The following is a 26,236-nucleotide window of genomic DNA, read 5'->3' on the forward strand; positions in this document are numbered from 1 at the left end:
TGTGCCATGCCCATCACCTACACTGCCATGGCATATATCAGCCACCCCTCTGGCTGGGTGCCTTATGCCCATGGTGTGGGCACAGGAGCAGGAGCCCTGTGCCCCTACAGTACCCAGGTCCATTCCTGGGCACTGAGTGCAGTGCTGCCATTTAAAAGTACATGGTGCTGAGAGCTCGTCAAACACGAGCTCCACAGCACCATAATGGCAACACTAAAGACTGGGAAGTTTGGTATCAAACTTCTCAGCACATTAAACCCACCCTGATGCCAGTGTGGGATTTAATGTACCAAGCACCCCAGAGGGCATCTTAGAGATGCCCCCTTACAACTAACCTGCAATCCACGTCTGCTCTGAGGCTGCCCAGGCTGCCACACAGCAGACACGTTGCTGGACCCCTGGGTGGGGGAGCCCCTGCTCTCCCGGGCCTGCAACAATGCACATCCTGGGTGAGGTGATAAATCTCCTCCCCCAGGATGAGCAAAGGGAAGCTTCAAAGGCATGCCGCCTCTTGGAGTTTACCCAGGCCACTGCAACCCCCCACTCTGGCGGGAAGCTTGGCCGGAAGCCCCATACAAGGACAGGGGATGTGCCAGTCTGCCCACCCCACCCCTCAGGTGGGGGAGGCGAGGTGAAGCACATCTCCGGGCTCTCGCCATCTTGAAGATGGGAGGCCCTACCCTATCAGGATCAGGCTACTGCCCCCCTCCCACAGGAGAGAGGCAGGATAGGGAGTGTACCCACCCCAGGACAAGGACCCATTGGTCCCTGGCCTTCACCTACCTGTAACGCCCCTAAATCTAGTATTTAGGGGCACCCTGAACCTTCCTTCCCCAGATTCCAGATTCAAAAGACTACAAGAAGAGCAAGAAGAACAAAGACCTGCCCTGCAGCTGCTAAAAAAGGAAGAAGACACCAACTGCTTTGGCCCCAGCCCTACCGGCCTGTCGACTCCCGAACCTGCACCAGCGCGGCATCTCACGTGGCCTGCAACCTCACCAACCTCAGAGGACCTGGCTACCTTTTGGCTCTAAGTCCCTGGGACTCCCATGAGTAGAGGCTCTACTCGGAAACCTATTTCTAACCCCTGGCAGCAGCCCGGAACCGCGAACCCAGTACACTCTGCACCAGCCAAGCCTGGCCAGTGCCGGAGTGGACAAAGACCCTGAGGACGACCCCACGGCGACTGTGACCCTGAGTCCGGCACCCAAGGACCCCCCTCGACATTCCGGAAGAAGCCTGCAGCCTCGGAACAAGGTGCCCCCCCCAACCGCGATCATCAGAGGGTAAGATTTCCCGACACCAAAAGGCACCCCTGCACGCGGCGCCCTGCGGCCCCCTGTGCCCAATCCCGGGGTACCCACCTAACCTACAACTACCCAACTTACCTCTCGAAGTGGTGGTGGCACCTGAAGCATCCTCGTCCCCGAGCTTGCAGCCTTTTTCCTAACCGGAACATTTCCATTGAGCGCCCGACGGCTCAAAAGCACCCTGCACCCAGCCGCCCGAGTGGCCCTGGCAGTGCAATCTCTACACTAGCCTACTTCCCCACTTGCCCTGAGTGAGTGACCAGGAGCCCAGCTCCCACAGCCGCGTGGCCTGCTAGTCAGCAGCCACCAAACCAGGCCCCCCTATTCCTCATAGGCTAACATTGGGCCTAACTCTCTCTGCACCCGGCCGTCCTGAAACCGCTGAGGGTGAACTGACTGTACCTACCTGACACTGGGAGACCCCTGAGTCTATGCCCAGAACTTCAACTCTGCCAGTCGAGAACTTACCCTTAAACCGCTAACTTCATTTTCCTCATAGGGTAACATTGACTGGCTTTTTCTTGGAAATTCTTCTAAGTGTGAACTTTTCAAAACTCAAAATATTCACCAAAAATCAGCCGAGTACCAAAAACGAATTTACTCACCTGCTCTTAGGTGAGCTCCCAGTGCTGGATCTTGATGCCCAGCACTGACTCTGAAAAGTACCCACAACTATACTTACCTTTAACTCATTTTTCTTCCATAGGAAACCATTGACTGCTTTTCTATGAAATTTCTTCTAAGTGTTCATTTCTGCAATTTCTAAATATTCCTCAAAAATCGTATAACATCTGAAAACGTAATTACTTACCTGTTTTGGATAAATGCCCCAGTACTGAGTCTAGCCACCCAGTACTGGATTAGAAAAGTAACGATAACCTACTGTGCCTGTAACCTATATTTCCTTCCATAGGGAATCATTGATTGTTTGCTCTGAAATATTTTCTAAGCGCTCACTTTTGAAATAGCTAAATATTAGTTAAAAATCACTACAGTACCAAAGTCGACTTTCAACAGCTGATTCTGAGAACTGACCCATGACTGGATCTAGGATCCAAGCCTGGAATTACAAAAGTAATCTAAAAAGTAATCTGTTGCATATAATTTGAATTTAGCATTGAGCTCAATGTATTGTGTTTAGAAATAGAGCTGCCTGCTGCAACTATTTGTAACTGTTTACTAAAAAGTCTATTGCATATACAAAAGTATTTTTATGAAACATCTCCTGTCGAGAAAGTATATTTTAATTCCAAGTGTTGGTTCTAAAATAAAACAAGCATATATTTTTTTATATACAAACCATTGGCCTAGAGTTCAGTTATTGAGTGTGTGGAACTATTTGCTGACTGAGTGTGTACAACAAGTGCTTTACACGTCCTCTGATACTGCCTTACTGCTCGACCAGGCTACCACTTTGGAGAGTAAGGTTATATCTAACTTTACAACAAACAATTGATGGACGGAATGCTGACAATGCAGACATTCTCCCCCAGTCAAGAGATCTTGGTTAAATACATCGTTCTTTTGCCCACTACACCACCCCAGTTTAGTACTACGCCACTGGAGTCAAGCTATCCTGGCTGATGACGGCTGATAGCCAGAAACCGGTCCTAGGATGCTTGATTCCGGTCCAGGGAAGACATGGCTTGGCAGTTCGGGCTGGACTGTTCCCATGAGGCACAGGGTCAAGACTGATTTGCATATGGCCATGTCTGAACTGGGGTGGTGTGGTGAGCAAAATAACGATGGATTAAACCCAGATCTGTGACTGGGGGTGAGTGTTCTGCCATTGTGCAACATTCCGTCCATCATCTTGTGTGTTTTGCTATATCTAACTTTAACCTCTGTTAAACCCTTGGGGTCTGTGGACTCTGTACACCCTGTACCTATTAAGGAACAGTATATACAGAGCCACTTTCTCACAGCATGTACTACCTGCGGAGAACAAAGGACATCAGAAAGGCAAGCCAATTCTTTGTCTTCGCCCCAAACAGAGGAGCACCGGGAACCAGATGGACCATCGCAAGATGGATAGTACAAATTATCTGAACTTGTTACAAATTAGTGGCCATGCCACTAAAACAAAGACCAAGGGTACATTAAAAAAAAGTTCACAGGATCCATGCTAGCCTTTATAGCCAGCCTCTGAGTCAAGAATCTCTGCATGGCAGCAGCATGTTTTGCAGCGTGAATCTTTCTGGATTCACTATGCTGTGCATTATTCCGCGATCTTGTGGTTGGGTCCGGATTCGTAGTCTTTTCTTTGTTTTTTTTTTTTTTTTTTTGTAGCCCAGGTGGGCGTCGACGTCCACCATTTGGTGCACCTCCCGTGACGTCGTCGTGCTTCCTGCGGAAGTCCCACCTTTGGGGCGCCATCTTCAGATTCTTTTTTCCGCCGTTGGGTCTGGATCGTCATCGGGAAGCTCCAGAATTACACTCGAAGGAAGAAGGAAGAAAAGCGAGTTTCGTCGATAGAAACACTAGAAGATATCAGGAAAGGAAAAGATTTCATCAGGAGCGCGAAGAAAGGAGGACCAGCGCCCTTTTTCTTCGACGGCCTTGGAGAATGCACGCTCAGAGACCCTGAGCGCAATGGACAAGACGCCATTCAAGTTCTGCCCAAACTGCCACCACAAGTTCGCGCAGAAAGACCAGCATCCGGTCTGCAACCTCTGCCTACCGGTCGATCACCAGAGTATCGACTGCAACGCCTGCTCAGCCTTCGCGCCGAAGACACTCAGGGTGAGAGAGCGGCAGAGAAGGGCCAACGCCAGCATGGATGGCAAGGGGAAGCCCCCGACGCTCTACGATCTGGGCCTCTCCACGGACGACGAGGACAACGTCACCGAGACAGCCGAAAACTTCACGGTCGTAGAGACCGACAAGAAAAAAGAAGACGAGGTAAGAGAATCGTCGAGCGCAAAACGGAAAGTACCTCGACAACACGAGGGTGACTCGAGAAAATCTGAGTCAAAGTCCACGAAGGGAGCCCCGGCGCCGAAAACTTCGACGTCCAAAGGGGGAACCACGGACAAGAGGCCGAGCGGATCCTTAGAAAAGGACTCCCTGGTGCCGAAAGACGCCGAAAGGCAAGGGTCGTCGAAAGCATCCCATGAAACGGGCCGATCGACGCAGAAAGAACGTTCGACGTCGACGCAAGTTTCATCGAAAAGACCCGCGGTCGACGCCGAAAGCATCTCCGAGATGGAGAAAAAGAAGAGGCGGCTTGAGGCCGAAATGGAGAACATCCTTCAAAGAAAGAAGGAGTTCAACGCCAGGATGAAGGAATTCAAGATTCCAACGGTTTCATCGGCGGACGTCGGTGAGGTCGAAGACGAGTTCGACGCCGAAGGGCTGACAAGGGAACTCGAAGAGGAAGAAGAGCCCTATTATGAGGGAGAAGCCGAGGAAGAAGACCAACGGTCGTTCTACGAATCGGCGGCATCTACCAGCAACGACGTCGAATGGCACGATCTCGACACCGAAAACCCGGAGGAGCCCGTGGACACGTACCCTTCGAGGCCTTCGCCACCCGACGACATCGGGGTCTACAATAGGGTGGTCAGGAGCGCAGCAATGGCCTTCGGCGTCAAACTCGACGAGGAGAAACCGAAAGCCGATTTTCTCGTCGAGACACTGCTCCCCATCCAGACAAGGAGCCAGTTCCTCCCCATGCTACAAAGCGTGATGAATCAGGGGAGAGAAGCCTTCAAGGAACCTGCGACCTGCCGGTCGATCACGCCCAGGACAGAGAAGAAATATAAGCACTCCTCCCTGGACCCCCCTTACATCAAGGGTAGCGTGACCGCGGACTCCATCATAGCCTCCACGGCCAGGAGAAGGGCCAACGTACCAGCAACTTCGGGCCCACCCCCGGATAAGGAGAGCAGGAGGATTGACCTCACAGGGAGAAAGGTCGAGAGGAACGCCGCAATGCACTGGCGCATGGCGAATTCAAATGCACTCCTCAATAGACACCAATACCAGCACTGGGATGAGATGGGGGAGTTAGTAAAGCACCTCCCCGAAGAATACCGGCAGAGAGCCTCTCACCTGATAGACGAAGGCAAAAACATCGCCAACTCCTGTATAAAGACGGCGTTGGATGGGGCAGAGACTTCAGCAAGACTCATGGCCATAGGGGTCACAGAGAGGAGGCATGCATGGCTAAGAATCTCGGGATTCAAACCGGAAGTGCAGAACAACATCCTTGGCACCCCCTTCAATGGAGAGACACTGTTCGGAGCAACAGTGGACGACAAGCTCACCCAGCTGAAAAAAGAAAACGAGACGGCGAGGTCCATGGGGGCCCTACAGCTGAGGGGAATGAGGCGAGGAAATCCCTCGAAGACCCTACGGTAGGGGAGGAAGCCAGCAGGGGACGTCGCACCAGGCGTTCCAACAAAGTCAGCAGGGTGAAGGTCACGGACAAGGCCAGCAGAAGCAAAACTGGCAATATCAACCTCGGGGCCAGTCCTTTCGCGGGAGAGGGAACGGACGTGGCCAAAGGAAGAGAGGGGGCGAACAGCCCTCGACGAAGTGACTCAGCACGCAAGAGGACGCCTACCCTCGTCAGGACCCCAAGGGTGAGGCGCAAAAAAGTGTCATCAGGGGGAAGAGAAAATTCAAGAGCCTACGAGCATACGACACCAGTAGGCGGAAGACTGAGGTTCTACCTTCAGGAGTGGCGGCGTATAACCACAGACAAGTGGATACGGAACGTTGTGCAGTACGGGTACTGCGTAGATTTGGAGAAAAGACCTCCAAACAGGAAACCAAGGGGAAGACTGAGATCGGCCCAAGAACTGGCAATACTCAGAGAAGAAACGCGGAAACTCCTGCAAAAGGGAGCCATAGAGACAGTGCCGTTCAGAGAACGCAACAAAGGGGTCTACTCAAACTACTTCGTGGTTCCGAAGGTAGACGGAGACCTCAGACCCATACTAGACCTCTGTTACCTAAACAAGTTCATCAGAACGCAAAGGTTCAAAATGACTTCACTGCAGGAGGTTCTGCCACAGATAAGAGAAGGGGACTTCATGGTCACCGTGGACCTCAAGGATGCCTATCTTCACATCCCAATAAACAGAAGGCACAAGGGCCTTCTAAGATTCAACATCGAACAAGAACACTACCAGTTCACGACCCTGGCCTTCGGATTAAAATCAGCACCAAGGGTCTTTACAAAATGCCTGTCGGCGGTAGCGGCGCACCTACGAAGGCAGGGAATACATGTCTACCCCTACTTGGACGACTGGCTGGTCAAGGCAAACTCACGCGGAAAGTGCGAGAGGCACGCAAAACGCGTAACAGACACACTCACGAATCTGGGATTCTCGATCCACTGGGGAAAATCATCGATGGAACCGGAGCAGGTGAAGATTTTCCTGGGGGCAAAGATCAACTCCCGCAACAGTACAGTAGTGCCCAGCGAGAGGAGGACAGAGGCTCTACTGAAGGAGGCGAAGCTCTACCAGAAGGGGCGAGCTCTGACAGTGAGGGCTGTGAGCATGATGATGGGGATGATGGCGTCCTGTATCCAGCTGGTGCCGAATGTACGCCTGCACATGAGACCATTCCAGGAATGGCTACAACAACAATGTTCACAAGCAAACGGAAGTTGGGAGGATCTAGTGGTTGTTACGCACGCAGTGCAGGAGGAGATAACTTGGTGGAACAGAGACAACATAACAGCAGGGAGAAGCCTGACACCACCAATCCCAACAGTGACCATTACCACGGACGCATCGCAGAAGGGATGGGGAGCGCACATGGACAACCTCAGAGTGAGGGGTCTATGGGCCCCAGCAGATGCGGTCCGCCATATCAACTACCTCGAGTTGAAAACAATCCTGCTAGCCCTGAAGGCATTCCAGAGGCACCTGTTCAACAAGAGGGTGTTGGTCCAAACAGACAACACCACGGCGATGTTCTACATCAACAAACAAGGGGGGACACAGTCGTTCCCGCTCTCATCCCTAGCTCAGGAGATTTGGAGATGGGCCATACCTCTCAGGATAGATCTACTGGCAATTCACCTACCGGGGAAGGACAATGTGGAGGCAGACTGGCTAAGCAGGCAGACCTCAGCATCACACGAGTGGGAGCTCAATGGCCAGGAAACGGAGAAACTCTTCCGGAGATGGGGGACTCCCACAATAGACCTTTTTGCAACACGCCACAATGCAAAATGCCAAAGCTTCGCGTCCAGGCAACCAGATCAGCAATCCAAGGGAAATGCCCTATGGATAAGCTGGTCGAGGACATTTGCCTACGCCTTTCCACCGATACCCCTGTTGCACAGAGTGCTCGACAAGTGCAGAACCAGCAACATGACCCTGATCCTGGTGGCTCCGCAGTGGGCGAGGCAGACATGGTTCTCACAAATTCAAGAAATGGCACAAGGCGACCCATACAGGTTCGAGAGGAGGAAGGACCTGCTCTCAATGCAAAACGGAGAGGTCCTGCACCCAGAGCCAGAGACCCTCAACCTGGCGGCATGGCTCCTGAAGACCTAGAGTTCGCACACCTAAGATTGCCGCCGAGCACGATGCGAGTGCTACGGGAGGCGAGGAAACCAACTACACGAAAATGCTACAGCGCAAAATGGAAGAGGTTCACTGTGTGGTGCCGGAAAAAGGGCCTGCAAAACAGAATGACAAGAGACTCAACAGTACTGAGGTACCTCACACACCTTCTAAAGAGTAACCTCTGCTCGAGCTCACTAAGGGTACACCTAGCGGCCATCGTGGCCTACACCAGAGGTGAAAAAGGTGGAAGTTTCTTCAGCTCGCAGGTGGTGAGGAGATTCATGGAAGGAGCCAAAAGGATGGCCCCCCCGAAAAGGTTGCCGCCGCCGGCATGGAATCTGAATGTGGTCCTGACGGAGCTCATGAAGGCACCGTTTGAACCCATTCACAAGGCCACACTGCAGATGTTGACTATGAAAACAGCCTTTCTGGTGGCCATAACCTCACTACGCAGGGTGAGCGAGCTTCAAGCACTAACGCTGCAGGAACCCTACATTCAGATTCACAAAGATAGAATAGTCCTGAGAACGGACCCACACTTCATGCCCAAGGTAGTGTCGGCGTTCCACATGAATCAGACTATCCAGATACCAAGTTTCTTCCAAAACCCGACTACAAACGCAGAAAAGGCACTGCACACCCTCGATGCCAGAAGAGCGGTGATGCACTACATTGAGAGAACCAAGGAACTCAGGAAGTCGAAACAGCTGTTTGTGTCCTTTGCTACTAGCTTCATGGGTAGACCAGTGACTAAGGGCACCATCGCAAGGTGGATTGCCCTCACTATTCAATTCTGCCACAAACAGGCTGGACAGGAGCTAGCGGAGGGGCCGCAGGCTCACTCCACAAGGAAGAAAGGGGCCACCGTGGCCTTCCTGGCGAACACGCCCATCCAGGACATATGCCTCGCGGCAACTTGGGCATCTGTGCACACGTTCACGAAACACTACTGCGTGGACATTCAGATGAACAAGGAAGCACAGGTTGGACAGAAGGTGCTTCAGCACATTTTCAACGACCAACGCTCATCTACCACCCAGCCGCCACAGAACTAGGAAAACCGCTACAAAATCTATGCACAGCATAGTGAATCCAGAAAGATTCACGCTGCAAAACGAATAGTTTCTTACCTGTCGGTGTAGTTTTGCAGCTTGAAGATCTTTCTGGATTCACTAGCGAACCCACCCACCTCCGCCAGGAAGATGAGGCTGGAGGAAGAGGGGGTAAAATGGAAAAGATCAAAGAAATAAAAACATACAGATAAAGGGACAAAAAGGATTAATCAATCGCCTAGGGTTAAAAAAAAAAAAAAAAAAAAAGAGGAAAGTTAAAAAGAACCCGAAGATGGCGCCCCAAAGGTGGGACTTCCGCAGGAAGCACGACGACGTCACGGGAGGTGCACCAAATGGTGGACGTCGACGCCCACCTGGGCTACAAAAAAAACAAAAAAAAACAAAGAAAAGACTACGAATCCGGACCCAACCACAAGATCGCGGAATAATGCACAGCATAGTGAATCCAGAAAGATCTTCAAGCTGCAAAACTACACCGACAGGTAAGAAACTATTCGTTCTTTCATACACACATTCACAAAGCATTATTGCATGGACATACAAGTAATTGAGGAGGCACAGGTTGGACAGAAGGTACTCACACTTATTTCCTCCCTCTAACTCATTTAAAGCACGCCTCATGGGGACTTGAGGGGATAAATACTGCTACATAATTGATGCACAGCATATGAATCCAGAAAAGATTCACGCTGCTAAACAAAATGGTTACTTACCTTTATGGCTAGTTTTGCAGCTTGAAGAATTTTCTGGATTCAGATGCGACCCACACGCTTCACCGGAAATGAGGAGCATGGAACACATAGAATAACATTGCAGTAAAGGAGGACTCCAAGGAAGCCACAACAAGACAACGTCACAAAAACTGAGAAAAAGCAAGAAGGGGTAAAACTAATCTAAAGAGGAGACCAAACAAATGGCTTCAGGGTTGGGCGTCTTACATCACTGGGAAGGACCTGGAGCACCAAATGGTCTAAGCCACCCGAGCAGTACAATAAATAAATAAAACAGGGGACAGAAGAATTTAGAGGCCAACATGTAGATGCCGAAATGATGCATAGCATGTGAATCAAGAAAGTTCCTCAAGCTGCAAAACTATTCCCCCTCAGGTACGTCACCATTTTGTTGTCTGCCAACCTGACCAACATTAGTATATTTAGGTAAGGTGTGAGTACAAGAGAAAGAATTGGGGCAACATAAGCGTAGTGTAATTGGGTTTACATGAAGGGGAAGAGGAAGGACCATCCTGGAACTTTAGAGGAGTTTTTTGAAGCGGTCCGCCCCAGAGGAAGAAAATCCCTCAATAAAAAAACAAGACAAAAATACATTACAAATTGCACATTTGAACTAACCCAAAAGTGATTCGTAGTTTTTCTGGTGCAACTTTTATTTTCGAAAATATTGAAAAGTTGTAATTCGAAGCAGATGTTGTACTCCTACATTGACAACTTTCTTAGTGACTCAGTCCCTGGTTGCAAATAAAGTCAGCATTAAAATAATCAAATATTTTTCTTTTGTTACAACTATTCATCTGTAATGGGTGTGATGAAATACTCAAGGACGCCACTGTCTTTATAATCTTTCATTTAAGCACTGAACTTTATAATGTACTACTGCAGAGCATTAAGACACATTTGAGAAGCCAAATGTCTAAAACCTGCAGAGCGCTGTTGTTTTTCAAAACATTTTATGTGTCAAAGCCCAACTTTTGAACTTCAACATTTAATTTAGAATTTTATTTACAGGTCAGTGCATTTCCAGGTTTACAAACCGAAAGGTGCCATACTGTGTCAAATTTAATCCCGATGAAGACAAACAGTCACTCTTTGTAGCAGGAATGTCAGACAAGAAGATTGTGCAAGTAAGTCACTTGACTTCATTGAATGATTTAAAATTTCATTGTCAGACATTTAATGTCATGCTCACAGAGTGAGAAGTTAGGAAACAGTTTGAAGTAATTAACATAATACTCAAAGTCAAATAAGTTTGTGGCTAAAAAAGAGTGACTAAAAGTACAATCTTTGGAGAATATATTGTTGATTAAATTAAAGCATTTTGTGATTGGTTGAAGACAGACATGTTACCAGTAAAAACCAGGATAGGGCTTGAAGGAGCATGTGGGTAGAGGAGACTACAATTGACGGGAACTGTGCAAACGCAGACCGTTAAGTCTGATGGTGGTATGCGTTCTCTGAAGACAGAAAACCATGTAGAATACCACATTTGAGATGCCAATTTACCTAATAAGTGTGCACAAATTATCAAGCATAAATGGCCTTCACTAAATGTTAGAATGTAATTCATTGATTTTTTTTTTCCCCCTCAAAATTTCATTCCATTAAGTTACTTTCCTTAAAAGATGGAATCTTTTTTCAATTTCCTCACCTGCCACTCTATATTCAGACATTTATTTTTCTTCCCCTTTTATTGTTAGGAAGACTCGTGTGCCCAACCCCCATTCTGTTCGTCTCTTCCCTCCTTAAACGTATTCTCCTTCTTACCTCAGCGGTTCTGCCCTCATCCTTGTGATGGATGCTTTTAACTGCAGATTCCTCACATTGTCAATATTTTGCAAGAGTCAGACTGGATCTGGAAAATTCAAAGCAGTACTCCTGCATGCGAGTAGGTGGGATTGTTCGGCGCCGCGCTGAATTTGTTCAGCCCGGAAGTGATGACATATAAGCGCCACCCATGCTTGCTGATGTCAGTTGCTTTCTTTGGATGTGTATCTGGAGCTACTCCTTGGTCTTTATGACCTTTTTTAAAAAATTCTGTCAACAGTGTGCAAGGAAAAATGGGGAAACAGCCTTTACAACATGGCCGTTACCACGCAAAACCTTTACCACACATCTGTTACAATGCATATGCCTTAACCACAAACCATTTTACCACGCGTATGCTTTAACACACATGCCTTTACAATGATAATGTAAGTATTTCACAGGTAAATGTGTGTGGATAGAGATATATATATCTCCATATCCACACACAGTCGCCTATAGGTAGGACCATGTTTCCTTGGGAAACGTTTTTGACTTGCCCATATCTTAGGGGCCATTTGACGAATCTTAATGAAAATTCCCAAAAAAGTGCCCTGGTGATTCTTGATGTGCTTGGAAAGTTTTGGGACGATTCGTCAAGCGGGGGCTGATAAAAAGGGGAGGGGTTTAAAAAAAGAAAAAGAATTGTTTCCCAGTTTAATTCATTATCGCTTTTAGACACGACTACAGCCAGAACTGTTGGACGGAATTACACCAAATTTGGCAGGAGGCTAGCTCTTGGTCCAGAAAGAGTGCTTTTTAGGTCTCGGCTGAGTGGGCTGCGCACATGCGCAGTCTCGCTGGCGAGATTTAATGTTTTTAGGGAATTTTCAGTAAAGCGCTTTAAGCCCCGCCCCTCTTTTCTAGTGGCCGGCGTCACCGTTTATGCTAAACGGTGGCCAGCCATTGGAAAAGAGCTCCTTCTGACGTTTACTTTTAGCTTTTAGAGACGGCCCTCTTTGACGGGCTCGTCTGGTTTCCTTTTGCCGTGAGAGCTTTCTTATCTTTATGGGGCCAAGTGTATAAACACATGGCCCCATAAAGACAAGCTCCGGCGCGATCCTCTTTTTTTTTTTTTCGTTTTTGGGACGCGCTTGTTTCCCCTTACGTTCTGGTTTATACTTGCGGGAGTGCAGCATGCCAAAATCGCTGTCCGTGGGTACCAAACGCCATAGTGTGTACTTAAGTGAACATGCAAGAGAACGTGAGCATTGCGGCTCTAACAATACGGATGTTACGTCTAAGGAAACAAGTCACATGCCCTAGCAGTGCTGGTTAGGAGAAAGCCCGGGTGCTGGCGGTAATTCTAAACAATGGGGCGTGATGTGCTCCCGGGGTGTTGTCTATGTAGTTACCGTATAGATCCCGTATCCTGGCAGGGGTACACGAGCTCATTACACGTGGTGTTATCCCAAATAAACCATGAATATGTAGCTACAATAAAGCCCATGCGTCTGTCATGCAATCCGGCAGCCGCTGTGAATATCCACGGACCGGCAGGAAAAATAATGCTAGAGTAAAAACCAGTTTGGGGTACCTAGGTCCTCTGGAAAGTTACAAAGAAGGTTAAGGAGTTACTTGAGGGGCGCACTTGCCTCTCATTCGTGGTGGAAGCTCTGAATGAAGGCTGGCTGCCCTAATGGTTCAGTATTAAAAAGGGTGATCAACGTGGCGTGCGTGCACGAGGGAGTGCACACGCTCACCGTCATATTCGTCAGGGGGCCCGTCTGTAAATGGCCTATCGTGTGTCATAGGTTGAAAATGTCATGCTCGGAGAAAACGGGGGAGTGTGTAAAAATGCATGGTCATAATGTTTCATGAAAGTGAGTGTCTAAAAAAATGATGCAACTCCGTTGTGAAAACATCCTATCTGGATGCTCTGTCCTGCGCGTGGGCGCCCTCTGCAGGGGTATGAATGTATACCCATTGAACACATAATGAATGTCACTCAGGAGGGTAGATTTACGATGGATAACACGGGCAGGGCTTACTGTAGAATTTAGATAAACTGCTGGTACTGTAATTGTGCACAAAGACTAGCAGCCTAGTTAAAACGCATCCCATGTGGGCAGTAAACAGTTTCAAAAAGCTGGTGCTTCATGAGATTGCATGTCAAGGCGTCATGCATAAAGCAACGTTGATGTCACATACAGCATGATTCCACTTCGAGGTTACATATGAGTGCATCATTTGTTTACAGCAACATAAATACTATCTCAGTGTGGGCACGTCATGGTGCGTGCTCACTGGTTACACAGGTATGTTACACAGAAATCAAACATGGAGAATGAATGGGGATCTCAAGCTGAGCCCGAGATGCCCCTGGCTCGAGTGTTAAGTGCCTCGGCCAACTTTAGGTGTCGCAGGAACATTTTGAAGATTGCACCAGCACCGCGCTTGTTAACTGCAGTCATTTGAATGACCATTCATTTCATGGCACCTCCTCTGTAGCTGAGACACTTACTGAAGAAGGAGAAGCTCAGTCACTGTACCACTGGGCCAGTCCACTAATGAGTCTTAAGTCCTGTCCCATTGTGCTGACAGGCAAGCCCATCTTCCCCCAAGGCCCTCACCAATTGCTGGCCCCTGTGCCTCCGAATCCTGTCTCCGCGCGCCGTATTCACCCAGGGGGGCACCCACCAATTACTGCTTCCTCCGGTTCGATTTCCCCGCGCTGCCGCTCTCCCAACAAAGGTTCCCCGCAGCGAAGCTGTAATTTTTGCACGCCCCATGACAGGCGATGGGACTGCATCTACATCCCTCCCAATGCTGGCTAAAAATAGGCCTCAGCTGAGCTCGGGGGGGGCTTCAAGCGGCTTGAGGAGGTGGGGGCCAAAGCAGCTTCAGTCGAGCTGTGAATACAGCTCCCAGAGGCGAGCTGAGGTGCTACATCCAAGACTTTCAGAATGAAAACCATTGCAGCAATATCCATGGATGACACTGAGGGCTTAACAGTCAAATGTGACACACCCAGCCACTCCTGACCTTTAAACCAATAGCATGGTGCATGCTGGGAGTTGCAGGCTAACGGTGGCTGGCCCGGCTCATCTCTCCCACTGTAAGCACATGCTGCACAAAGTTACTGATTCCTTTCTTCACCAGGGAGTGGGAGTCACTGGAAATCCACAATATGCCGGTCCACAAACCCTATGACAGGGGCTCTCATTGAGACAATGCATTCTAACAACCATCCTTGTATTAAAGGAGAGACAATAGTTGTGCATTGCACAGAGATCAGAGGTTCTGCACTCGGAAAACGGCCTCTACCCTCTTCCTAACCTGACTGATGCCCTCAGTGCTTCCAAACAAAAGTCAGAGTTCACAAATTAAGATGCATTGTAATTGCACTTATATAATGCTTACTACCCATGTAAGGCGTCGCAGCTGCCAAGTTTCCCAGGCCCTTGGGTGATGTCTTGCTGTAGTCGATTTTTTTTTCTTCTTCTTTGCATTCAGGAACTTGTAGTCCTGTTTTATAATGGAATATATAAGACTACAAGTCCCACAATTCAAGGGAAAATAAACGTGGACCAGAGCAGCTCATCACCGATGGACGTGGGGAACTTGGCAGGTCTGAAGCCTGGTAGGTGCTGAATAAATGCAAAAAAGGGAGAAAGTATTTTTTTTATTATTATTAAAGTTTCACAGTGATTCACTTATCCTAAGACAGCCAACAGCATCTGTCTTCAAGGGCTTGTGGTCTGCTTCTAAAAACTCTAAGTACTAGCTGAAAAATACAAACACACAAAGCCATGTTGGCAAAATAAGGGTGGGGCAGTACTTAATCTGTTTTGGTGCTTGCTGGTGTTGACGCCATCACTAATTCATGGGGGCAGGGACTCTTAAAAGAGGGTCCCAAGGGTGTCAGTCTCAAACCTCTCTGTAAAATGTGCCTGGCTGCCTGTCCGATGCCACCAGGACGGCCATATAAGGCTCACACATTCATATGATCTGCGTCTGTCAGGCAGTACTGGTTCAGGGTGGTGGCTTAATTGACAATCATGTCACGAGGGTCCTCTAATGGCCTTTAAACAGGCAGCGGCGCAGCGTATCTTCCACTGTGATCCTCTGCCTCAGGCTTGCGCCGTCGCTCAGTTTTGGTTTAGTCAATTGGAGAGGGTGTAATGATCTTGAAACCCAAAAAATTGTACATTCCACAAACATAGAAGTAGGACTACAACTTTGCAATGGCTGAGGGGAGTAGCATTTCTAAACTGATAGTGCTCACCAACACAGACAGCGTGACACAAAGGCGATTTTTAAAAATAAACACCCTCTGGGTTAACTAATTTGCTTTCTGCTACAGGTTGCTAACTAATACTGAACTGCAATGCCTACCCCCCCCCTCCCCTCCGTGTTCAGTGGATCGTGTCTGAATACCAGGGTATATGTTAATTTAGTAACATTTGCCAGGGCTTGTGGTAAACAACCCGGGCGACTGGGCGTCTTAGTTGGGTGGTACATACGCACCACGACAGGGGCACACGTATTGTACATTGTTCCCCTAAGCCTCGCCAAGAGTCAATACAATCAAGGTGATACCGATGTATAATACCTACATAATCGGGGCACAAGTCCCCCCCAAAAAGTGGGGGGGGACTAACCTAGTTAAGCAGTTTGCGAGTGGCATCGCTGTGCATGATATCACGGCGCGTGACATAGCGTCACGTGACATAGCGGCACGTGACATCATGGCACATGACATCACATCGCATGGCATCACACATAGCATCACAGGAATTGAAATTACATGAAGTGGCCTCACAAGCCACGACTTTACAGGAACTGGCATCATAAGACTTGGCATCAGATCTTAAGCCCTCACATATATGTTCAGCAGGTCTATCATGTGTACGTTTGAGTGCATTACAGGGATAATAGCACAGTGAGATATGGAAGATGATATGTGACTCTGACACCTTGCAATCCCCCAGTTTTATGTAACACATCCTGTACATTAATTTACAAATGTATATAATTTATGTTATATGTAATATGCATGTGTGATGTAAAGCGCTCTGATGTACTGCATTGGGACGAGTAGGGCTGTACAAGAAAAAATAGTGGTAATTAAATTATTTCAACGCCTCCTCAGGGGAAGTAAGCACTAAATAAATGCAATTTGTTTGTGTGTAAATACTGGGAAAGGCCAACACATCTGACATTCTAACAGCGACTGCATATCTCTTAACAGGGACTGAACAAAGTGAAAAGCTGTCTTTCTTAAGTATGTGTGAAGTGCTAACAAAGTGTGAGCCTTTGTTTCCCCTGCTGCATTTGCATCAGGTGTGAGGCTCCTGACTGCTCCCAACCAAGAGACTCGAACAAAAGGAGGTCTACACACTTACCTATACACATGCATACATATATATGCATATATAAAGATATATGTGTATACATATGTCAATATATATATGCATATATCTTTCCACATATATATGCGCACACACATATATAGATACATATGTATACATATGTCAATATATATGCATATATCTTTCCACATATATATATACATATATGTATACACTAAATAACAAACATTACAAATGCAACAGGTCTCACATTTGTGAAAGTTGAAGCAATTTTATTAAAGATATCACTATATATACATATATTCATCCCAATATCACTAAAATATGCTTTTATACATGTATAGATCTGTATAAGTATGCACACTATGCTATTATATACATATATAGACCAACATGTATATTCACATACAATACATCTGCATATCTAAATAACGAAACCTCTAAATGCATGCATAAATATGCATATTATGTACATTGAAAACTGTTAACACAATAATAAAAACACTGCTAAAAAGAAACACCATTTGCTAAAAAAAAGTGCTCTAACTTAGACAAAGACGAGACCTGTTGCATTTTTAATGCTTGTTGTTATTTGGTGCAAATCCATTAAGTTCTTTTTGAGATAATAAAGAAAAGCCAAATTTGTTTATCTAGGGACGTAGATTCTTCGAGGATCCGACGGGCCCCTTGCTCAAATCTGATTGGCTGATAACACTTCAGCTAGGAAGCACCACTGCCCAACTCTCTTAACGAATTCACTTAACCAAATACCCATCCTTTCACTCACCCTTACAGCCACTTACACACCCTGTCATTCACTCTAAGGCCATTTAGACACCCACTCACTCATCCATACAGTCGCTCACATACCCACCCATACAGCCACTCGCACGGTCACTCACCCTGCCACTGACACTCACCCACACAGCTACTCACACACCCACTTATACACCCATACAGCTACTCACATAGCCACTTATACACACGTATAGCTACTCAGACACACACTCACACACCTTTACAGCCACTCAGACACCCACTCACACATGGCTACACACAGTCACTCACTTAATATATGTTTAGAAGTAGTAGCACTCGTTAGTGGTACAGCTAATATACTAATTTAACTGTAGTATGTGTTTAACAATCATAAACTCTGAGGTCATGAGCAGTGCATTGTGGGGCTGTAAGTTATAGTTAGCTCAGGTAACTATAACTGCTGGATTTCACTGGTTTTGTACGAGTGAAATATGAGCTTTACTAACGCCCCTGTAACGTTTTTTCAGTGAATTTCTTAGTTTAAAAAAATTCTGTTTCCTAACTATAACGCCCCTGTAACCTTTGTTTTTTTTTAGTTTAAGAAAGAGAAATATATATATATATATAATGGCAAGGGCGTGTTTAGGGGTGCGTGAGGGTATTGGGTGGCTAGGGTATTGTTAGGGGTTAGGTGAAGGTATTTGGGTGGCAAGGGTAATTTTAGGGTGGAAAAGGGCATTTGGGTGCAAGGGTATTTTTGGGGTGGGTAAGAGTATTTGGGTGCAAAGCCTAGTTTTGAGGGTTTTTTTGTGGGTAAGGGCACTTGGGTGCCAAGGGTATTTTTATGGTTTAGGGTGGGTAAGGGTATTTGGGTGTCAATGGTATTTTTAGGGATTTAGTCAGTAGTTGTATTTGGGTGGCAAGGGTATTTTTAGGGTTTAGTGTCACTAAGGGTATTTGGGCGGCAAGGGTATTTTCTTTAGGGTGCATAGGGTTTTGGGGGTGGGGAGTTGATCAGGTTCTATATATATATATATATATATATGTATATATCCGAGAAATACTTACATTTTCATCATAAAGGCATATGTGTGGTAATGAACACGTTGTAAAGGCATATGTGTGGTAATGGCTTGCGTGGTTCCATCATTCAACCAAAGGTTACCCCTTAAAACAGAGTTCAAGCCATGCAGGGACTCTCACAAGCAGATGTCTGTAACCGACCCTCACAAAGTATGCTTCTCTTATAGGGGATTTCCGTGTACAGTCATAATCATGTGAATAGTCCCGCCCATGTGCGAGGACCCCGGATCACTTCATTAGATATATCTTCTTAAGTTGTCATCTGCCTTTCTTCAGGAAGGACTGTATAGTCACTTAAGAGATAAAAAGACAATAATGCAGCCTAACCAACTAGGCTACACTGGCCATTACTTCTTCTTAAAGTGAAAAAAGATAGCCAGTTTCACTTTTAAATTTAGCAATTTGCTGAGTTTTACACACAGAAAACTCTCCTTCACAAAGCTCCTTTTTTCATGATCGAGATGAAAAGGAATGGATAGAGAAGCCCCCATAGGCTGCCATTATGTGTCTGCAAATTGGTACCGTGCCTTTAAGAGTCTCCAGACACTCCCGGAATCCCATGAGGCACAGCCAGAGGCAGTTACTTTCAGTTCTTTTTTCCGGCTCCTGCTAGCAGGACCCTGGAGCATTGAGCTCTTAATAATATTGAATGAAATACCAAAAAAGGTGATTATTTCTGGATTTTTGCAGCTTCACCTGACGTCTTTGGCCTTTGTCTACCTTCTGTTGTAGTTCTTTGGCTGAATTTCTACAGTGTTCTTGTCAAAATGCCATCTTTATTTGACAAGTGCCCTGACTGTGGTAGGAAGAAGGCCAAGTCTGATGCTCACAGAGTCTGCATCCTGTGTTTGCCTGTGTCTCATGTGCCTGACACCTGTTCTATCTGCAAGAACTTTTCCAGATGCACCCCGCGTGACAGGGAGAAGATTCGGCTCCAACGGTTGGAGCAGAGAAGACAGAAGGCAGCTTCTTCAGCCTCTGGGGAAAGTAGAGGGTAAGTCATCTACCAAGTCCCATGCTTTGGCCTCTGGGAGGCTCCCCAGCCGAGAAACGACAGAAAAACGACACCGGTCCCGATCGACATCGAAGACGACGACGTCAAGAGCAGGTATGACAATGATATGCTCTCCGTCGACCCCGGGATCTAGGCTGAAGCGACGTCAACGATCAACGTCGAGGAGAAGAACGGCGAGGTCTCGGACGAGATCGCCGTCATGGGTTTCCCCGCGATCGACGTCGACTCCACGGAGATCGCTGTTGAGGCATCATCGGTGTCGATCGGAGTCTCAAAGGCAACGGTGGTTGCCGCCGAAGCATCGCCGCTGATCACCATCGACGCGAAGATCGACGTTGAGGAGAAGATCAAAGTCTACTAGACGGTCGACGTCAAGGAGAAGATCAAAGACGATGAGAAGGTGGACGTCGAGGGGTCGATACTGACGTTTGTCGAGGTCCCGTTCTGGGCCTCACTCCGTTGTGAGCCTATCGTCGTCGACAGGGAGTTTGCGTTCCAGATGACGTTGACGCTCTATGTTGAGCAGAGGATCGACGTCGAGGGGGACGTCTAATGTGGAGTCCAGGGCCCCTTCCTTGCGGCCAGCTTGTAAGCGGAGAAGGTTGGTCTCTTCGCCAGGTTTGAAGTACTCTTGTACCTACTCACCAGCTAGGTCGCCTCCTGCTCCTCTTAAACCGGTGGACCTTCCAGTGATACCTCAGCCACTGATTCCTCCGCCTCCTCCACCTCCGGCTACTCCTCCTCCTCCTCCGGCTACTCCTCCTCCTCCTCCTTCACCTCCTCTTCCTCCACCTCAGATTCCTCCACCACCACCACCGCCTCCTCAGCCTGGGCCCGTGGAGCCTCAGCCCATGCGTCCTCTGGAACCTCGAAGACCAAGAACACAGTCTCGAGAGATCGTTCGTATAGACGCCACCGGTCTTCCACAAGATCCCGTTGTCACCTTTATGAGAGGTCTCGATCCCAGGCATACCAGGGATACATCTTCCACGAGTACGGGGAGGTACTCTCCTACTCTCACGGACTCTCCCCCTTAGATGGTGTCCCCCATGGACGATATCTCCACCTTCCAGGAGGTTCTGGTCAGAGGGGCTTCGAAACTGAACATTCCCCTGTCGGCTCCTGTACCGTTGACATTGGTGATATTTGAGACTCTACAGAAGAGACAAACATCACGTCCATTGCTCCCGTTGGTGCCGGTTTTGGAGGAACCGGCTATGGAGCTGTTCTTGACGCCATCTAATATAAAATCTGCTCCTTCCAGGTTACAGAAGAAGTATTGCCCACCGGAGTCGGACCCTGCCTTCCTCCGACTGGACCCCACTCCGGACTATGTCATAGTGGTGGCGGCCTGAAAACAGCATGCTGCGGCTCCGACTTCCACGGTGCCACCGGATAAGGAGAGCCGTAAGCTGGATTCGGTGGGGAGAAAGGCTTGCAACACCACAGCGACTTCCATGAAGGCGGCCAGCTCTACCGTGTTGCAGGGCCATTATGATAGATCCCTGTGGGAGTCCCTTCAGCAATTTGTGGATCTCCTACCCAGAGACAAGCGGGAAGACTTTCAGGAGATTTTGAACAAGGGCCTGATGGTCTCGAACCAAGTCATCAGCGCTGCAGCGGATACTTCACTCCTGGCCGCCCACGGGTATTGCCACGAGATTTCTCTACGGCGACATGCTTGGCTGCGTCTTACGTCTCTGAAGCCTGTGGCCCAAAAGTACATTTCCAATCTCCTGTTTTCTGGCACGACTCTCTTTGGTTCCCATGTGGACGACGAGATGACCCACATGAAGACCGAAATGGAGACTTTGAAGGCTGTAGGTTTGGAGCAACCTAAAGAACAGCAAAATACCTTCCGCCCTTTCCAGCTGCGTTATTCCTCTGAGGTCTCATCAGTCTACACGAGTTGCAGATGGAGGCCAACACCCTATTACAGAAAAGGGCGATAGAACCGCTTCCTCTGGCACAGAAAGGATCAGTACTGTATTCTTGGTTCTTTCTAGTTCGCAAGAAACACAAGAACGAGTTCAGACCCATCCTGGACTTGCGACATGCCAACAAATGGTTTCGCAGAGAAAAGTTTTGGATGTTGTCCTTGCATCAGACCTACCCTCGACTTCATCAGGGAGACTGGCTATGCGCAATAGATCTGCAAGGCGCATATTTCCACGTGCCCATAGCACGAAAACATCGCAAGTTCCTGCGTTTCACCATGGGCAACAACCATTATCAGTACTCTGTGCTGCCTTTCGGCCTGAAGTCAGCGCCTCGGACATTTTCCAAATGCATGTCCATGGTAGCCGCGCATCTGAGAAGGAACAAGGTGTTCGTCTACACGTATCTGGATGACTGGTTGATCAAGGCAGCTACGTTTCAGGAAGCGCAACTGCATTTCAATCGGACTTCCAATCTCCTACTTCGTTTGGGCCTCCACATCAACCTCACGAAGTCTCTCGACTCCGGTACAATGCCTTCAATACCTGAATACATAGAAAGTTTCCCAGTTGAGACGCTGTTATATTGCTATTCTAATTACCCGGTCTCACCTGGGTTAACGGGTTCTACTCCTGTCACTATTACCTTCAATACCAGGGAGCCACCATTGACACACGCACAGCAAACGTGTGTCCTTCGGAGGAGAGACGCTTATCGATCCTTCGGAAGGCTCAAGCTCTCATGATCATGCCCTCCCTGACGGTGAGGAAAGTATCATCTCTCCTGGGCTCGATGGCTTCCTGTATCTTCCTCACTCCGAATGCACGCCTCCATATGAGACCCCTGCAGGAATGTCTGGAGGATCAGTGGGACCAGACACTGGGGGGTTGGGAAGACAGAATTCTACTGCTGCAGCAGGATCATCAATCATTCCGATGGTGGTGTTCTCTACGCAATCTCCTCCAGGGGATTCCGTTCCACAAGGAGATACCCACGCAGACCAAAGTAACGCATGCTTCTCTCCACGGATGGGGTACACATTCCGACCGTCTTCAAATACAGGGCACGTGGTCCCCAAAAGAGACCAAGTACCACATCAACTTCCTGGAGCTTCGAGCAGTCCATTTGGCGCTGAAAGCCTTCCGGACGTCGTTTCACACCTGTTTCCTGCTTGTCCAGACGGACAATATGACAACCATGTTCTATCTCAACAAGCAGGGGGGCTCCAGATCTCGAGTGTTATCTCGGAAAGCCCAGGCCATCTGGCACTGACTGTTAGCCAGGAAACTGTCCATCACGGCAACTCACCTTCCCGGTGTCCAGAATGCTCAGGCAGACGCGCGCAGCAGACTCATTCAAGAAAACCACAAATGGGTCTTAAACGACGAGGTGGTGCAAGACATCTTCGAAAGATGGGTTACTCCAGAAGTCGATCTGTTCGCTACAGCAGAAAACAGAAAATGCCGCGACTTCGCCTCCAGGTTTTATCAACCAGGGACTCTGGGGAATGCACTATGGATCAATTGGTCAGGTGGCTTTCTCTACGCTTTTCCCCCAATTCCCCTGATTCCGACAGTGCTGATCAAGCTCTCGCAATCACGGGCCAAGATGATCCTCATTGCTCCGGAGTGGCCCCGTTAGTGGCGGTTCACAGACCTACTCCACCGGTCTTTCCTGCCACATCTCCGTCTTCCATGCAGGCCGGACCTTCTGACGAAGTTCGGCAGACAGATGGTGCACCCCAACCTCGTTGTTGAATTTGGCGGCATGGCTCCTGAGTTAGTACAATACCAATACGGACATTTGAATCTCCCTCAGTACTGTATGGAGATATTGAAGGAGGCCAAACGACCATCTACATGCACGTCCTATGCATATAAATAGAAAAGATTGTGCATCTGGTATGTTTCTAAGGACGTGGATCCTACCTCCTGTAACGAAGATGTCATCCTTCCTTCCTTCCTTCCTTACTACACTTGGCTCAGTCTGGCCTTCAGTTCCATTCGATCAAAGTTCATCTGGCAGCTTTGACTGCTTATAGGAAATGTCCTTCACAGACTTCCTTTTTAGGTCTCGGCTAGCGAAGGCTGCGCTTGCGCAGTCTCGCTCGCGAGATTTAATGACTTGGAGAAGAGGGGCTTGAACCCGCCTCTCTTCTCTCCTCTTCTCCATTGGCTGGCCTCTTAAATGCTGGTCAGCCATTGGAGAAGAGGTTTGTCTCTCCATACAAGCCCCGTCTTTTTGCGATTCGGGGGCGTGTTTTTTCGATTCTTTCTCTGGGCGTGTTGTTTTATTTTATTCTTTCTCTCCTCCAGCCAATGGCAAGAGGAGAAAAAGAAAAACACGCCCCGAATCCGAAAACGACGCTACGTTTCTCTGAGGCATTAACCTCGGAGAAAGGCAGTGGTGTGCTCGTCCTCTCCCCCTGCTCTCGGCTCGGCTGCTGCTCTGGTCTCCTCCCCTTGTCCTCTCAGGCTGGCCCAGCGTGGGGCTCCCGGGGGCCTTTTGTGCGCGGTAATTACGTCAAAGGGGCTGGTACGCAAGAGACGGTCATCGTTATGTGTTTACTTCTCTCAGTGTATTTCATGGGCGGAAAGTGATTCCCAGGGGTCTCCACCTCTCTTGTTTTTGGAAGAAAGGTTTCTTCCATCTCCTCCCTCTCCCCCATTGTGTTGTGCTTGGCCAGTCCCTGGCCCCCACCCCTCGGTTCCCTCCCCCTCCTTGGTTCGGACGGAGGGTTCATTACCTCGACCCCTCTTGTTCCTCCTTGGAAGCGAGACCCGCTATAAATCCCGGCGCCTCTGGACGTGGTGCCAAACGGAGCATTAATCAATCTGCGCCTGTGAGCTCATTCACCCCCTCCTTGGGGCCCCCACCCTCAGGCGGCGTCGGTCCCTGCTGCTGAGGCTGCGTCCTCCGCCCCGCATCCCTGCAGCAGCTCTTCTGAGCTAAAGTTTATCGCGCAAGAAAACGCCCTTTCCTGGCAGGAGGCCTCGGAGAAATGCCCACTCGGAAACAAAACAAAGGGGCATCCTTGTAGAGATGCCCTTGAGCGCTCCTCGCCGGCTCCGTGTCTTTATGGCATGCTCATGGCGTTGGGCAAGGGATTTACCGCCCTTGCGGCCCCTATGCACTTGGAACCCGGTCTGCCTAGATACACATTCATATCAGTAAACAAATATTTATATTTTTAAGCCAGTGGGCCAGCTCCGCAGCCCGCCGTGCAGATCACCAATTTCCATTCAGGAAGTCGAGAGAATGCACCATGGGGGTGAGTTAGAACTTAGATGCCCCGTTAGGCGAGCGATTACATCTGTTGTGTACGTCTCTATCGACAGCTGTTTTTACTGTTAGTGTACACAAAGACATGTGTTTACATAAATCAGGTATTCAGGGGGCTACAACCCATGAACACGTATTCCTTTCCAGCCATTGGAGGTCGGAGTATGATTGCGTTCACGCAGGTTTACAAATTTTTGGGACGCTAGTCAAAGTGTACTGCCCTAAGTGCAACTTGCTCTTGGGGTATTTCCATTTCTTACGGTAATTTCATGCAGGTCTGACACTGCTATTGTTTCGTCCGGTAATACCTAGGGTGTACTTTCTAAGTGCTGTACTCTCCTCGGAACACACACCTTACGTTTGGGGGACAAATAGGGGCTTTTCAAGGTTCCTCCTTGCAGTCCACATTTACGTACGAACGCAGTTTACTTGCAGGTTGTGTCCTTTACTTACCATACCCTTGTGGACCTGTTTACATCAGTTACTTAGATACTTAGACAGCACGCCATGAGAAGCAAGCAGCTCCGCGGCTGCTCCAGCGGGGCCGGGTGCTCGTCAGAGAACTCATCCTAATGGTCATAGGCTCTCGCATTGGAGAGTGATTAAGCTATTGACATTGTAAATAACAATGCCGTTTCTTTAAATATTTTAAAAACAAAAACATAAACAAGAATAATGTCATGAGCAATGCCAACAGCTCTAACTTTAACAATGCCGAGACCATTGCATTGTAAATGCTTGTTTAAAATCCCAGTCATCAGGGATTCTCTTGAAGGATTGAAGAAAGTGCTTCCTCCCATTAGGCGTCCTCCAACTCCCTGTTAGCTAAATGTGGTCCTTTCACGACTGATGAAGGAACCGTTTGAACTCATTCATAAGGCTCCTCTTCAGCAGCTGTCATGGAAGACTGCTTTCCTTGTGGCCATAACTTCTGCCTGCAGGGTTAGCGACCTTCAGGCATTATGTTGTAAAGAACCTTATACAGTCTTTCATTCCTCTAAGGTAGTTATGAGGAAGTTCCTTCCTAAAGTTGTTTCAGAGTGTCATGTTAACCAAACTATTACACTGCCTACATTTTTTTCAGAACCCCTCTTCTCCTGCCGAGAGGTTGCTTATTCCCTTGATGTTAAGAGGGGTTTGAAGTTCTATTTGGACAAGACTAAGGATATCCATAGATTTGGCCAGTTATTTGTAAACTGTGGCTCGGTCCGAACTGGTCTTGCTACCTCCAAACAATCCATTTCTAGATGGATTGTTTCCTGTATTCAGCTGTGTTATCAGTAAGCCAACAAGACTTTGATTAGTAAGCCTAGGGCTCACTCTACCAGAGGTAAAGCGGCTACTGCTGCTTTGCCTCGTAACATACCTATTTCAGAAATTTGTAAGGCTGCCAC

General features: G+C 48.2%; 1 protein-coding gene across 1 annotated transcript in view; it reads left to right on the forward strand.

The window, feature by feature from the left end:
• Positions 1 to 26,236, forward strand: part of CDC40 (cell division cycle 40) — a 386,639-nt gene that overhangs the window by 221,743 nt on the left and 138,660 nt on the right. Inside the window, exon 11 of the mRNA XM_085611551.1 lies at positions 10,656 to 10,771. Within this exon, the coding sequence (XP_085467677.1) occupies positions 10,656 to 10,771 (116 nt within the window). The remainder of the gene's footprint in view (positions 1 to 10,655; positions 10,772 to 26,236) is intronic.

Source organism: Triturus cristatus, chromosome 6 (assembly GCF_964204655.1).
Source record: "Triturus cristatus chromosome 6, aTriCri1.1, whole genome shotgun sequence".
Lineage (NCBI taxonomy): Eukaryota > Metazoa > Chordata > Amphibia > Caudata > Salamandridae > Triturus > Triturus cristatus.